The sequence below is a fragment of the Anguilla anguilla genome, chromosome 8, assembly GCF_013347855.1.
Source record: "Anguilla anguilla isolate fAngAng1 chromosome 8, fAngAng1.pri, whole genome shotgun sequence".
Taxonomy (NCBI): domain Eukaryota; kingdom Metazoa; phylum Chordata; class Actinopteri; order Anguilliformes; family Anguillidae; genus Anguilla; species Anguilla anguilla.
This window is the reverse complement of record NC_049208.1, coordinates 14,934,401-14,950,151: the sequence shown is the minus strand read 5'-3', so window position 1 is coordinate 14,950,151 and position 15,751 is coordinate 14,934,401. Positions and strand designations below refer to the sequence as shown.

Here is a 15,751-nt window from a genome sequence, read left to right as displayed (position 1 = left end):
ACAAAAGGGCAGGGGAAGGGGAAACATTAGTATAAACATTTCATTAAAATGTGAATTAAAAATGGGCCCTGCAGGCAAATTTTCAGCCGGTCTTTGCTTTGCACAGAGTGCTCATATAAAAGGTCTTCTTCCTTGTGCCCTTGACTCCTGGCTGCCAGAATGAACTCCCAGAATGCACCCAGAACGCACTCTTGACAGCCTTCAAATTACAGTCCCTACCACCTTTCCAGTCCAACTCGCTTCAAACCCTGTAATTAAAAACGCAATGAATTTTATGTGACCGAGCAAAAATGTCCTCCAGGTATCGGCAATAAATCTCCTAACCTCAGCGGATTTCACAACCCAGCGCTGGAGCACTTAGTAAACATTTCAGCCTTACTACCGAGCGCAATTACACACCAGTGCCCTCCCCCACACACACACTTTACACAATGCTCATCTTAAGACTAAGCCCGGGTATTCAGAGCCAGCGAAGGCTGCGCACCCGTTTCTCATCAGAAGACGGCATCCGAGAAGCTTAAGTGCCCTTAAGAAGGCGGCGCCCGGCTGCGTGTTGGAAACGGGCTGAGAGGCGGCAGAACCGGTAACCGCACCGCAGGGGGGATCTGAGGAAGCCCACGGAACGGCATCGGACGCAGGGCTGCGCCCCCCCCCCCCCCCCCAAAAAAAAAAAAAAAAGGTTTCTCGGGACAGACCGCGAGCGTTACCGCGCCGACGAGAAGCCGGGTTTCACACCGACGGCACGCCGTGTCGGAGACGCCGTGCGAAGACCGCGCTGCCGATCCCGAGCGACTCAGAAGGGACGCGCCACACCCCCGGCGCCATTGTGCAATATCCCGGCAGCACGCTGAGCTCGCCCCCCTCCAGGCAGTCTGAAGCGCCGCTCTCACGCCACACAGAATCACTCCATTTTATGCGCCGGTTTATATCGCCGGTGATCAGCGCAGTTCCTCGGGGTCAGTTTTCCCACTTAAGCATTTCATTCGGTTAATTGGCGCCATCAGTGCTACACGCGAACTGCTCCACTGAGCTCTGAGGAGGCGGCCATTCTAAGGCCTCACGCGCATCAGACGGACAGCCATCCGCTCATATTTCTGTCTTACGCCTTTTCGATTCGGTTTTCAGAACAGTTCGCGCGCGCTCACGGTATCAGCGGACGATGGCCCCACCCCCTCTCTGGACATTCTCTGAGCCGCTCACCTCATAGTCATGAGGTGGAAAAGCTAGACTTAAAAGGCCCTTAAAAATCAGCACCTGGCAATCCTGAGAGTCCATTCGTAAAAAAATAAAAAATGCATTAAAAAATTAAATAAATATTTTAAGTAAAATTAAAAAATGTAAAATAATTCAGAATGTATGCTTACTGAAAGCTCAATCACTGCTTTATTCATCAATGGCCCTTTAGTTATTACAGGGTCTGGGAGTCAGAAGAAAATGAAAAGAAAACTTCTCAGTAGACAGCACTGGCTGACAGAAGGCAGCTAAAAAAAAACAAACACACCACCAACACAGGAGCTCACACCTCATCCGGGTTTCTAAGGGGGGGGGTCACACGTGTTCATTTTGCAGCCCGACTCGGCAAGTTAAGTCCCAGAATGCACCGCTTCCTAAGTCTGCCCCCCCTCCCCCCCCCCCCGCCCCCCTATCCCTCGGAGCACTCGCGTGTGTGGAGCAGCAAGGCGCCTGAAGCGCAGGGTGGTGGTGGTGGTGGTGGTGGTGGGGGGTTACCATGACAACGCGCTTTTCAAAGCAGTCCCCATAGACAGGAGCTGCGATGGTTTCCGGGGCGAAGCGAAACTGCACCAAACTTGGCAGCAAGGGGAGCAGGGAAAGCAGACCCCCCCCCCCCACCGCCCCCCCTTTGGGTCGGATCTGACGCAAGAGCAGAAGGCGTGGCATGTTCATTCTGCTGAAAACAACATCGGCTCTGAAGACTAGTGCGGCCGTGAGCTCTTCATTCTTCCACAGAGAATGTGATTTACTCCTCTTCAATCTCCACAGTATCAGCATCATAATCCATACTTAGACATCCAGCTCCATTTCCCTGACATTATGGCATACATTTTCCAACGACCGAAAACGCAGATCTAATTGATTTTATTGGATCTATAATATCGTCTTGCAATCGACGGATGTCATCAACCCGACCACTGTAAAGTAATCCAGGCACCGCTAGCAAAGAGATAACCCGCACTTTACTGGTCACTAAGAAACGGATTCCAGGGATATTGTTCCTGAGGAGCAGATCTCAAACTCGCATCTAACAGAGATAAGACAAGCGTACCAGATATATAACCGCACGGCTTCACACGCCAGTCAGCGCAATAATAAATAGTTTCCAGCCCGACTTCCTGAGGCTGCGCTGGCGATCAGATCTCTGATCCGGAAGATTATCCTAATGGAAGCGCGCGGCGCAAAGAGGACAGGCCATTAACAGCCAAGCGCCCGTCAGCGGCCCCGGGCCCCGCCCCCACGCCCAACAGCAGAGAGCGGCGGGGACGGGGGTAACCACGGCTACGCGGCGGCACGCTGACTGGCGCATCCGTCTTCAGACGGACGGAGGGCGGCGGAGCGGTCGTTCTCCCCGCAGCGGAGGAAGAGCTCTGAGGGCCCATTATCCTGAGCGGGGCCGTCAGGTCGGCAGCGAGCCCCGGCCCCGGACCCGCGACTCCGCCGATCGATACCGATCCATTTGTCTCGCCTGCTCTGAGGTGGGGGAGATTACTCCCAGCATGCCGCGCTGCTCGTTTAGATGTCTGCCATGCCCTCGTTAGTTGCTCTGGCCTCGGGAGGACGGGGTGCGAACTGACACTCCTGCCAGAGCCAGTCGCGCGCTGCTCGCACGCTAGCTCGCACGCTAGCTCTCCCGCGCGAGGCTGGGTAACAGCGCTACACGGGCCGCGGCAGGAGAAGCCCTTCCGTCTCTTTACTGATAAATCCCCTTGTTTACTAGGGCTAGGAGGATTCTGTAGCCACTTAATGCAATTAGCTCGCCTCACATGGTGAGCAACCCAGTCAGCCAATTCACAGTGGGTTCTCACTAAGTGAATTACGGATTCACATTAGGAGACTAAAACGTTCCCCATCGAAATTGTCAGCTATCTTGCAAGCAAACAACTCAGCTGGGAAACAGACCTGATAATGGAAGTGTTACCTTGTTCGAGAAGACGTGTGACAAGCAAAATGCACCGGCAGGTTGTTTTGACTTATTCTCATAAATGTGATGAAAACTTAAATTCCATAAAGCAGAACACATTAAAAAGGTAGAGGATCAACCCTAAGGCACTGTGAAGACACTGTGCAGTTCGCATAGCAGGCCGGGTTGTCTGAAGCAGTTAAAATGTCGCTATCCCCCGCACTGTGATGGATGCGACGTTTATGAGACCCAACCTGACTGCCCTCCAGTCTTTGTGTGTGCACACGCACGTGAGCACGCGCGTGCATGAGCACGTGTGCATGAGCGCGTTCAGCAGGTGGCATTCTGTGCAAGGATCAGGGCACCCTGGGGGGGGTCGGGTTGGTAAACAATGGGACGGCCACACATCCGCCCACCGCATGGCTTCCGACAGGCCCGGACCACCGCGTTTCTCCACCCGCGCACCTCCGCCCGCGCACCTCCTGCACTCCTGCGCGTCGCGCGCAAAGGGCTCCCCTCCACGCGCGGCCCGCTCTCGTTTCCGCGGATACGCAGAAGATCGATGCGCTCGGGGTTCCTCGTGACGGGCAGCCATCTGGCCTCGCGCGGAGAGAGGGCCCTAAATTAGAGCGTCGTTATTATTTTTTTCTTCGACAGGAACGGATGAGATTCAGAGAATGTTCCGGGCTCCCTCCAAACACCGGAGACCCTTTCTCCATCTCCCAAAACAAGCCGCACAGCAAGAAAAAGAATGAAATAAGAAGGGGGGAAAAAGAAAGAAAGGAGAGAAAAAAAAAATAATCCAAGAAGGAGCTGAGATGAAATCTCGATCCCCATTGGCTGATGCCGGGAAAGCGGAGCCCCTCCGCCTTCAAAAGCCCCCGCCTCGCCGTCCAGAAGCACCCGAGTGACCCTGGGGAGGAGCGCGGCCCGCCGCTCCAGACCTTAAAGGAGCTGGCGTCAAACCTGAGGCTCCTGTCACGTCCGCCAGCCAGCGCCCGGCTCACCCGCACAATGCCTGCTGCATTGTGGGTAGAGCCGCGCGCAGACTGCAGTCCACCCGCTCAACACAGTGCGGGGTTAATCCCCACACTCGGACTGCAACGGAGAAACCTCAGACGAGTCTGGGAAGCGGCGTGAAATCCGCAAGCGTGACAGAACTGCAGAACGCCTCTGCAGGATTTGTACCTACGGCGAAGCGCTGCGCTTCTGTGCCACGCGGTCAAACGTCAGGTGGGGCGTCCGCAGCTCAACCTGACGCGCCTCAGGACACATGTACATATTATGTACATATCAGGTAAACTGTAACCCATGTAAAATCACACTCAGAAGGTGACTTCCACAAGGCAAATAGAAAATGTGACAGTCATCCAGAAGCACTCTCCCCTTGTCTTGTTATGAACAGTTACTCTAACGTCATTTCTTTGCAAAAGCCCATTTCCGATGCCAGAAACATAATTACACGCAGTACATAACCAACCAGTCTGCTGCGGTAACGGCCAGAAGCAGACGCACGCTATTAAGGAAAGACCTCAGAGGAAAAGGGCTGTGGAAACGCAGGCAGGAGGAGGAGGGTGAAATGCAAATGTCTGTCAGTGCTCAAGAGCTCAGGCGCTTTACGAGATCCGTTGCACCGGGAGCCCTCTCCCCCCAAATGCCAAACCAACCCCCCCCACACCCCCCACCCCACCCCTTTTCACCACCTCTTCAGGTCCGCTGCCGTGTTCTAACAGCCCGAGGACACCGCTCTGACGGACGACTCCGTCATCACTTCAGCCCTGGTATCCGAGCGCTTATCTCTACGGCGACGGCCAGCAGCCTGGCTCTAATTGGCTGAGCTAACGCGCGGCTCTCTGAGCAGGCCCGGGTAACGGCGGCCCGCGGCCCGCGGCGGCGAGGTTCCGAGCGCCCCCCCGCTCCGGTCGGCGAGCAGCGGGCGGAGGCGGAGACCTACCCGACCCGGGCTCCGGCGGCTCCTCCGCGAACTCCCCGGCGTCGCCGACCGACGCCTTCTCCTCCGCCAGCTCCTCCAGCCGGCAGTCCGTGCAGACGTAGTCCTCCCTGACCTGGAGCTCCGCGTCGCCCTTCACCTGTCGCTCGCACTCCAGGTGCAGCCACCTGAAAGAAGCAAGAACGCCGCAGGTCAGCCGGCGGCCATCTTGACTAAAAAGTGACAAGGAAATATTTTTTTGATGGAGTGTTTTTACCGCTTTGCTAATAGCTAGAAATAACAATACGAGTCACTGCCATTGGATGCCTTTCGAGCCAAATCTGCATGTTTGGAGCTGTGGCCAATTACTGTGCCTACAGGACAAACGTAAGCATAATTACCCAATTGAATAACTCAAAAGTGTGGGAGAGGGTTCTGGAAGCGGCAGCAGCAGCAGCGGGCACTGGCTTCCTCTTCACCCGCTCCTTGGAGACCTTATTTAAACCGCGCGGCTCGGAGGTTTATTTAAAGCCGCGCGGTGAGGAGTTACGCTGGCTCCTCGGCACACCTCCCATTAAGAGCGTGCGCACACCCCCGAACGCAGGCAGGTGGGCAGGCACCCCGGCTGCTCGTTATGAGCGAGGAAACCCGCACCCAGCCATGCCCTGACATTAACGCGCAAATGGCGGGGTGGCACCAGGAGGCAGTCGGGCTGCCGGGGCGATGCAGCGTGGAGCTGGGCGCTAATGAAACGCCACACCCCCCCGCCACCCTCCACCCGCACCCCCCATCGCTCCAGCTTTTAAATGTGATGCAGCACAGCGCGCATACAGAAGACCCTGCTCATTTAAAAAAGACTGGATCCACGGTAAACAATCGCGCTGTATCGGAAACTGAGGCCAATCCCTGGACAACGGCACATTTTCGGCGGATCTTCTCACGAAAAGAAACTCAAATGCGCGGAATACGCAAATAAAATTAAACCATAAAACCGTAAATCCGTTTAAAATGATTTTCCCATTATATTTGGCCTCAAATTAACAGTCTAAAGAAGATAATCAGGTCAGGTTGCCATGGGAACTGCAAGGAAGACTCACAAACTGCACGTTGCACTGGCTGACTCGTGCTTACAATGCAGAAGTTCACACAAATCATGATTTCTTAGATAATATTGATTTCTGCTGAGCGATACAAAAAAACCAGCAGCATGAGAAACTCCAAATCAAATTTCAGTGCAGGTAATTCAGACAGGCAAAACAGAGCCACCCAAAAGTAGACGTCAATCTATATTCAAGGCCCATGTAATGAACAGACCTGATATTGCTATCTGGACAGACGATGTTCATGTTTTATTTATGTAAAAGGCAGGCACGGAGCTGCCACAACTTTGCATGCAACAAACATTTTTTAAAAACTGCTGAACATAGCATGCACAATTTGTTCAGTATTTTTATTATGAATAGCAAAGTGTACTAGTCTTTTTCCGGTAAAAAATCATTTACTTTATTGGAATTTGGAATTAAGCAGAGCTCTTTGCTGGTGCGACTTACAATGCAAATACAAATGCAAAAAGCAGGAACAGAAGTGCAGTAATTCCCTTGGGGGGGAAGCTACAGCCCCAGAGAGACAGAGACAGCAAGGGCAAGAAGGCCAGATTTGATTGACAGCTTGTCAACTACCTTACTGAACAAATTTATACTAAAAACCCTAATAACATGGTGATTTTTCTATATGCACAGGGTGATATATCCTAAATAATTAGAAAATGTCTGAGGAAAAGAAATGTGTGAAAACAAAACGCTTAAATACAGAAACGATAAGGATCGATAAATAAGAAGTGAAAATGATGAGGAAGACTGATCTTAATGGTTAATGAGCAGGGCGTTCTGAGCGCGCTCACCTCTTGCAGACGTGGCAGGACAGCAGGTCCCGCTGGCTCTCCGGGGTGAGGGGGGTCCGGCAGAGGGCACAGGTGGGCATCGCATCCTGCTGCTGGTAGCACCCGTCACACAGCAGGCAGTTGTGGTGCCACTGACCGCTGGTCCTGGAGCCGCACTGGACACACACTCTGCAGTTCTGCATGGGGACGGGAGAGTCACAGCGTTACACACACACACACACACACACACACACACACTCTGCAGTTCTGCATGGGGACGGGAGAGTCACAGCGTTACTGAGATAGATACACACACACACACACACACACACTCTGCAGTTCTGCAGGGGACGGGAGAGTCACAGTGTTACTGAGATAGATACACACACACACACAGCAGTTCTGTAGGGCACGGGAGAGTCACAGCGTTACTAAGACACACACACACACACACACATACACTCTGCAGTTCTGCAGGGGATGGGAGAGTCACAGCATTACTAAGACACACACACACACACACACATACACATACACACACACACTCTTCAGTTCGGCAGGGGATGGGAAAGTCACAGTGTTACTAAGACAGACACACACACACACACACACACACACACACACTGCAGTTCTGCAGGTGACAGGAGAGTCACAGCGTGACTAAGACACACACACACACGCACACACTCTCGCACGTACACGTACACACTGCGGTTCAGACAACTACAACCCACTAAACGGCTCTAAAAATCATAAAATCATAGGTGTTTTCCAGTTGGCCATATCCAACCATGAAAGGCACAGCTCTCAGACAGGCCAAAGAGCTGTAGCACACAGCGACTGCACATCACGCAGCTCCAGAGGCTCAGAGCGGCTCCATTTCAGACTCTCCTCCTGCACTGAAAGCCATGACCTGCAGGCTTAACTGAGAATTTTGTGGAAAGCTGAAGGGAGCCTGAAATGGATACCGGCTCAGAAAACCCAGTTTTCCTTTGCGGGAGTGGATGTTTCTCAGACGGGGAGGTACCCACGGACGAACGCGCGGGAAACGGGCTAACCGAGCTTTCCGCCATCCCCTCCTCAAACCACGTGGCCTCAACGCAGTCACACCACCTCTGACATCCACCGCGAGGTCTTTCCACAGGCCCTTCTTCTCCACATTTTCCTTTGTCAGAGCGCCGCGCGCTCCACAAAGCCGATTTCAATGGCCATTGTAGCGCTCGGCCGCAGCGCAGATGCCACCGAAGCCGCCCGCGGGAGCCGGCGGTGCCGCTGGCGGAGGAGGCCGGAGGAGGCCCGCAGGTGAACCACAGCTTTAGAAAGCCTCTCTCCTGGGGCACACACACGCCTGTCGCTCTGTTCTGGCACCAGCGAAGCCCTCCGTCTCCAGGTCGCGCTTATTTGTCCTGATGCCAGGCGGAGCCCCGAGGCTGGAGTTTGACAGGCGGGGGCTGCTGCGCGCAAAAAAACACTCGATGCCGATTCCCGTCCTGCCGGGCGGCGTCTTCGCTGCAGCGTGCGTCAGCAGGCCCGCGAGCCGCGGCCCGCTTCCCCAGGCCCCGCCCCGCCATCCCGCCGCCTCGTCTCCTCTGCTCGAACCCCCGACGCCGCCCTCCGCGAACGCGGAGCGAGCGCTCCACTCAGATCGAAACCGCGGGTGCCAGCCACACGCGAGAGGAGAGCCGAGGCGCTTCCTCTGCGGTGGGGACGAGGGGGCCTCGTCAGAGCAGCTGGCTGCGTGGGGGGCGGGGGGGGGGGGAGGGGGGGGAAGAGGGGGGGTGGTGCGGCTTTTTGAGCTGCTGAGTTAGCACTGAAACCGCACAAGGCAGAGCAGGCGAGGCTAAAAGCCAAGCGAAGGTTCGCCGAGGGTTAGCGCAACCACAGCAACGGCTGCTGCCTAACGACGCAAACTGCCGTCATGAGTGACACAAAACGGGACAGTGGGCGCCAGGACTGAGATCACTGACAGGAAAGACGCTGCTGCCAGAAAGGTTTCTCTCTCGTTTTACGTGAAATACGCTATTTTAAATCCAAACCACTTCCAAAAATAGGAATATGACTGCAGTTCCCAGAAACAAGACAATATAAAACCTCTCTCCTGAAAGGGTCACGTGTACCTGCGGTAAAAAAAAAAAATGAAACACAAAAACTGTGCCAGATAACCCAAATGTGGCACTTCAGTATCGGTGCAGGACAACAACCCAAATGCAGCGGACCGTACGGTTACCGGATTTTAAATGAGTCAAAACCAGACAACATGGTTTTGACTAATTCAACCGGAAGGTTCATTATGAACGATGGTGGATCTGAGAAGGCTGTTGGGAATGACAGTGGACCGGGGCTATCGGAATGCATCACGAACCGGGGGGTGGTTGAGATGCAAATTCATTTCAGACAGTTAATTTTTTCTATTAATAGAATCAGACCAGGCGTAATATCGTCCCGTCGGCACCACAAAATGGACGTGCACAAACGACTTGAAAACCAGACATTCCGGTCAGAAACCGGTCATCTGGCAGCCCTAGCTGCCCCAGCTTTGCATCATCCGCCGGTTCAAACGGAGCTGTCCATCAGAGGGCCAGACAGGAGAAAAGAAAGCGGCCTGTCTGTCTGCTCAGAGCCGTCCACAGAGAAAATGAAGAGGGGGAAAGAGAGAGAACATGGCAGGCCTCGGCTCGGCTTAGCGCTCTGTAGCGGAACGGGCTGCCCGCCCGGCCGCGCTCGCTCTCCCGCGCTCGCCCTCCCGCCCGGGCTTCCGCCGGGGACGTCCGCAGCGGTGCGTACGGGACCGCGGGAGAGACGGGCCTCCGCCAAATCTGGGATCGACAGCCCCGAGACGCTCACCGGGACTCAAAGTCATTTCAAACAGACCAAGCGTCGTCTCCGACAACCCCGCCAACCCCCCCCCCCCCCATCTCCCATCCCCCGCAAAAAATAAATAAATAAATACATGTTCCGAGGCCCTGGGACATCTCGGTATCTCAGCCCACGCCTTGTCCCCTGACGCACAACGATCGCCCACGCGCTCTCCTCCCCGCTTATACGCATTAGCCTGCAGGGTGCAGAGACAGAACTCTGCAGGCACCCTGACACTCACTTTAGCCCATTAGAACAACCAGAACACTGAGACTCACTTTAGCCCATTATCACAGTTATAACACTGAGACTCACTTTAGCCCATTAGCACAGCCAGAACACTGACACTCACTTTAGCCCATTAGCACAGCCAGAACACTGACACTCACTTTAGCCCATTAGCACAGCCAGAACACTGACACTCACTTTAGCCCATTAGCACAGCCAGAACACTGACACTCACTTTAGCCCATTAGCACAGCCAGAACACTGACACTCACTTTAGCCCATTAGCACAGCCAGAACACTGACACTCACTTTAGCCCATTAGCACAGCCAGAACACTGACACTCACTTTAGCCCATTAGCACAGCCAGAACACTGACACTCACTTTAGCCCATTAGCACAGCCAGAACACTGACACTCACTTTAGCCCATTAGCACAGCCAGAACACTGACACTCACTTTAGCCCATTAGCACAGCCAGAACACTGACACTCACTTTAGCCCATTAGCACAGCCAGAACACTGACACTCACTTTAGCCCATTAGAACAGTTATAACACTGAGACTCACTTTAATCCATTATCACCGTTATAACACTGAAACTCACTTTAGCCCATTAGCACAGCCAGAACACTGAGACTCACTTTAGCCCATTAGCACAGCCAGAACACTGACACTCACTTTAGCCCATTAGCACAGTTATAACACTGAAACTCACTTTAGCCCATTATCACAGTTATAACACTGAGACTCACTTTAGCGCATTAGCACTATAGAGACACTGAGACTCACTTTAATCCATTAGCACTGTCAAAACACTGAGACTCACTTTAATCCATTATCACCGTTATAACACTGAAACTCACTTTAGCCCATTAACACAGCCAGAACACTGAGACTCACTTTAGCCCATTAGCACTATAGAGACACTGAGACTCACTTTAGCCCATTAGCACCGTCAAAACACTGGTACTCACTTTAGCCCATTATCACAGTCAAAAAACTGAGACTCACTTCAGCCCATTAGCACAGCCAGAACACTGAGACTCACTTTAATCCATTAGCACTGTCAAAACACTGAGACTAACTTTAGTCCATTAGCACTATAGAGACACTGAAACTCACTTTAGCCCATTAGCACCGTCAAAACACTGAGACTCACTTTAATCCATTATCACCATTATAACACTGAAACTCACTTTAGCCCATTAGCACAGCCAGAACACTGAGACTCACTTTAGCCCATTAGCACCGTAAAAACACTGAGACTAACTTTAGTCCATTAGCACTATAGAGACACTGAAACTCACTTTGGTCCACTAGCACCGTTATAACACTGAAACTCACTTTAGCCCATTAGCACAGCCAGAACACTGACACTCACTTTAGCCCATTAGCACAGCCAGAACACTGACACTCACTTTAGCCCATTAGCACAGTTATAACACTGAGACTCACTTTAGCGCATTAGCACTATAGAGACACTGAGACTCACTTTAGCCCATTAGCACAGTCAAAAGCACTGAGACTCACTTTAGCCCATTAGCACAGCCAGAACACTGAGACTCACTTTAGCCCATTAGCACAGCCAGAACACTGAGACTCACTTTAGCCCATTAGCACAGTCAAAACACTGAGACTCACTTTAGCCCATTAGCACAGTCAAAACACTGAGACTCACTTTAGCCCATTATCACAGTCAAAAGCACTGAGACTCACTTTAGTCCATTAGCACTAGAGGCAATGACTCATTTTAGTCCACTGAACGGTCCACCATGAGACCAAACATGGGTACAAAAATTAAAGCAATACTAATAATCATACGGCTCCTTCCTGTGGCATAAAAAGGCCATCTAGAAAGGTATGATGGGACATGCATCACTGCCAAAGTGGTGCTTCCTTCTCCAACACTCTGTTTCTTTTCCACCACAAATCCACAATCAACAGCGAACGCTGTTCTTCATCGGAAACGCGCAAATGAAAAGCGAACACTGGAGCAGACGACTGGCCGGCTCCCGCGCCTTTACTCTCAGAGTGCGGCTTTCAGGGCTGCTGGGGTTTACACACGCGCGGTGTTCTCAGGAGCGGATTCAGTCCCTTCTGTTTGGGCGCAGTGTGAAAGCGAGACTCAGGAGCCGCTGACTCACAGTCCCAGGAGCCCTATTCCGGGAAGCGCGGCGGAGATGGCGGAGACGGCGGATAGCAGCCCGCGAAGCGGCGGCGGCACGCGAGAGACCGCCATACCGCACAGCGGCATCACGCACCTGACACCTCCAGCCGTTGGTGGGGAGGGAGTCCATGGCAGGCTGCAGGCAGAAGGTGTGGTAGCCTTTGTCACACGTGTCACACACCAACATCTTGCTGTCTTCTCCGGGGTTCCTGAAACAACACAAGGGGAAAAAAAGCATGTTTAAAAGCAATATCAAAATAATAAAGCATTTTCCACAACTGTTGTAGCCAAGGGCAGCGATTCCTGGCAAAAGAAACATATGATGAAACAGAATTTGATTACTGACTGCTCAAATTCTGGGAAATTGCCAGTCATTTCAGTATTATATTTGCACGTAACTAGCATCTCATGTACATGAGTATTTGCAACTAAATGCTAACAAATACATTAGACACTGTCCTTCAGCTGCTAGGTTGAATGGCTAAAGTGGAAAGTGTCTGTAAAATGCAAACATATTCCGTAAGCACAGTCCAGTTGTACAGTCCTTTAAACCCACTAAAGATCCATAGTGCAAAGCTAGTCCCTCATCCTGCAGATTAATGAAGTCAGTGGCTGTCGACTAGGGCAGCAAGCAAAGCATCATCAATCAAGGCCCCCACAAAATTTCTGGCCAATGCAGATTTGTGCCAAGCAAGGACAAGGACATTGTTTAATACCGGGATTTCGCTTGGCCCCGTTTCCGCAGAGCTCGCTCGGCAGATACCGCACTCCTCAGATTGTAAAGAATAGTCCTCTTCGCTCTGCTGTGTTTCGTTAATGGAGTCCATATCCATTCCTTCATGCAATGGCACATTTTGGCCAACATTCCACGAAGCCACAAAACTTTTGGTAAGTGTGTTGGCAAACAAAATTAAGCTACATTTACAGCGAATTATTTCTTGCCAATAGATTTTAGTTTTAAAACAAAATGAAATTATCAGCACAGAATTTAGGACAAAGGGCATTGTAGTTAGACGATACTTCCTTTAATTTCAAAAATTTTTTAATGCATTTTTGCCGTTTCCAAATTTGGCTTTCCCAACTGCGCATAGCTACAGTAATGCCGCAATCTGCACAGCTGATGCATGGACTGTAGATGGACATGCCTCTGCCAAAGCACATGATGTCACCAGCTGCTTCTTTTCACACCACAGCCCACATGCCAAGCTCGCACAGATAAGAGCTGGAGGAAGACACCTCATGTGCAGCTTTAGCACACAGATTGTGGGTGTCCAATTGACCAGCTGGGGTCGCTAAAGAGCAATGAGACTCAGATACTGGCCAACTGATCTCACAGAACGACCCGCCTAGCAGCAGGAATTATTCCTTTGATTGTGCTCTCCAATACATCAATGCACGTGAGCCCCAGGGGGACCCAGGCAGTCTGGGTTTTTTTAAGAGCAATGGTTAGCGCACTCCTTTAAAGATCCAGCCACCACATCGCCGGCTATGAGCCTGATCAATTACACAGAGGCCTTTTCGCTTTCATCATTTCTTAAGACAAAAAAAATAATTAAACCTCAGCCGAAGACTGATTCAACCGCACCGATCGATTTGTTCGGATCAATGCAGCCAGGGAAATTAGACTGAGGCGGTAAAAAAAACAAAAACAAAAACAAACAAAGCAAAAAAGAAATAAATAAATCAAATGTGCAGCCCTCTCCAAATGAGTCAGCAGCCCTTGCATTAATTAAGAGGTTCAGACCAGGTCCGGCAGAGGCGGTTCATTCGCCATTATTCCTGGCACTCCTGAGACCCACAGCGCGGGGGGGGGGGGGCGGTCATGGGGTGATGTCAGGTCTGACTGGCTCACGCCTCCTTCCCATACACTGCGGGGGCGTAGCACGGCTCAAACATTACCAAAGGCACATTACAAATGCGGCTAATTAGCCTCTGTCCTATGGAGACCTTAGCCCCTGCACTGCATACCACATAGCCAGGCTGCTAACGCTCCAGACTAGCCGCGCGTCAATATCTCTAAAATCCTCAAGCACTCCAAACCAGTCCTCTACAGACTTACTGCGAGCCATCCCATAATTCCTTTCTGATCTTTCTCCTCTCCAGCTTACTAGAGAAAAACACACATAACATAAAAGCCTAGAAACTTCCCTTGGTGCTGTGCTCTTTTTTCCTGGCTCAAAACGTCAGGGGGAATCAAGTATAAAACTGAATAAAAACTAATTCCGTAAAGAAGGAAAGAAAAAAACAACTATGAAAAAAAAGATGAGTCTGAAGCTCCTTCCATCTTACCCAACCACAACATCTCTGCTCAAACCAAACTCAACGAACATCACATTCTCTGAACACAGGGGAACTTAAAGTTCCCTCATTTTAGCATGTTAAATTTGAGTTTCTTCTACATTAAATGAAAATGCTTGAATAAAATGAAGAGTATTTGGATACAGTCCCTCACTGAAGGTTATAGACATCATCCATGCCTCCCTGACCCACACAACCAGCCTAGAGGGCATGGCATGGACTGCACGGACACTTCACACAGAACAGCCATCCAAAAACCGGGCTGTAGCACACAGAAATCAATGAAATTCCACGCTGAGAAAAAAAACATTTGCAGTCAGCCACAAGTAAATGGAAACTACTGGTACTTCAACTCGTGGAAGGGATATACAGGATCAATGGTGCACCACACTGAAACAGCCATTCACAAGCAGTCTACTGCGTATGAAAAGCAAATGGTCCGCCCCACTGCGAAACTGCCATACAAAGCAAGGCTACGTTACACGGATTCCAGCGGATCTCCACACTGAGACACAGCCATTGAAAACCAGGCTGCGTTACACGAACTCTGTCGGCAGGCCACAATGAGGAACAGCCGCCCCGAGCGTGGTGGGGGCGGGGCGGGGGCGGGGTGGGGCGAAGACTCACTTGCAAGTTTGGCAGACCTTGCACTCGGGGCACTGCCAGCCGGCCCTCTTGACAGGGGTGGTCGCGATGTCCAGGCACATTCCGTGGTAGTGCTGACCGCAGCTGGTACAGAAGAGCTGGTCCAGCAGGTCTCCAGGGCTGTCGCACAGGACACAGCTGGCATCCTGCTGGGCTGTGGGGGGGCAACAGAGGGCGTTTCATTTCAGCGTCCGACACACCCCCATCGTACCCACAGCCAACTACAGACCGAGGGGCTGGATGAGGAATCCAAAAGCTTCAGAAAACCACAAGCAATACGGAACCAAAGCCAACCGGCTTCTCGCCCTGGTAAAGAGTGACAGACTCTGACAACATGAGGAGAATGACCAATACCAACATACAACCATTTTCATGCTACAGAGCTCAACCTTCCAAATTAATATTTACAGTTTTTTACAGAATATCAAAACATTCAGCCTTCAACAGAGACGTGCAGTCGACACATATGTTTAGTTTAGTTTACAGGCATTTAGCAGACGCCCTTATCCAGAGCGACTTACACTGTATCCAATTATACAGCTGGATATACACTGGAGCAATGCAGGTTAAGTACCTTGCTCAACGGTACAACGGCGGTGTCCTACCGGGGA

At 51.6% G+C, this 15,751-nt stretch overlaps 1 protein-coding gene across 12 annotated transcripts in view; it reads right to left on the bottom strand.

Moving 5' to 3' along the window:
• Nucleotides 1–15,751, bottom strand: part of LOC118234703 (histone-lysine N-methyltransferase 2C-like) — a 110,612-nt gene that overhangs the window by 56,057 nt on the left and 38,804 nt on the right. For all 12 annotated transcript variants that reach the window (XM_035431456.1, XM_035431451.1, XM_035431472.1 and 9 more), the window contains 4 exons: nucleotides 15,123–15,294; nucleotides 12,292–12,406; nucleotides 6,967–7,142; nucleotides 5,091–5,254 (listed from right to left, as the gene is read on the bottom strand). In XM_035431456.1, the coding sequence (XP_035287347.1) occupies nucleotides 5,091–5,254; nucleotides 6,967–7,142; nucleotides 12,292–12,406; nucleotides 15,123–15,294 (627 nt within the window). The remainder of the gene's footprint in view (nucleotides 1–5,090; nucleotides 5,255–6,966; nucleotides 7,143–12,291; nucleotides 12,407–15,122; nucleotides 15,295–15,751) is intronic.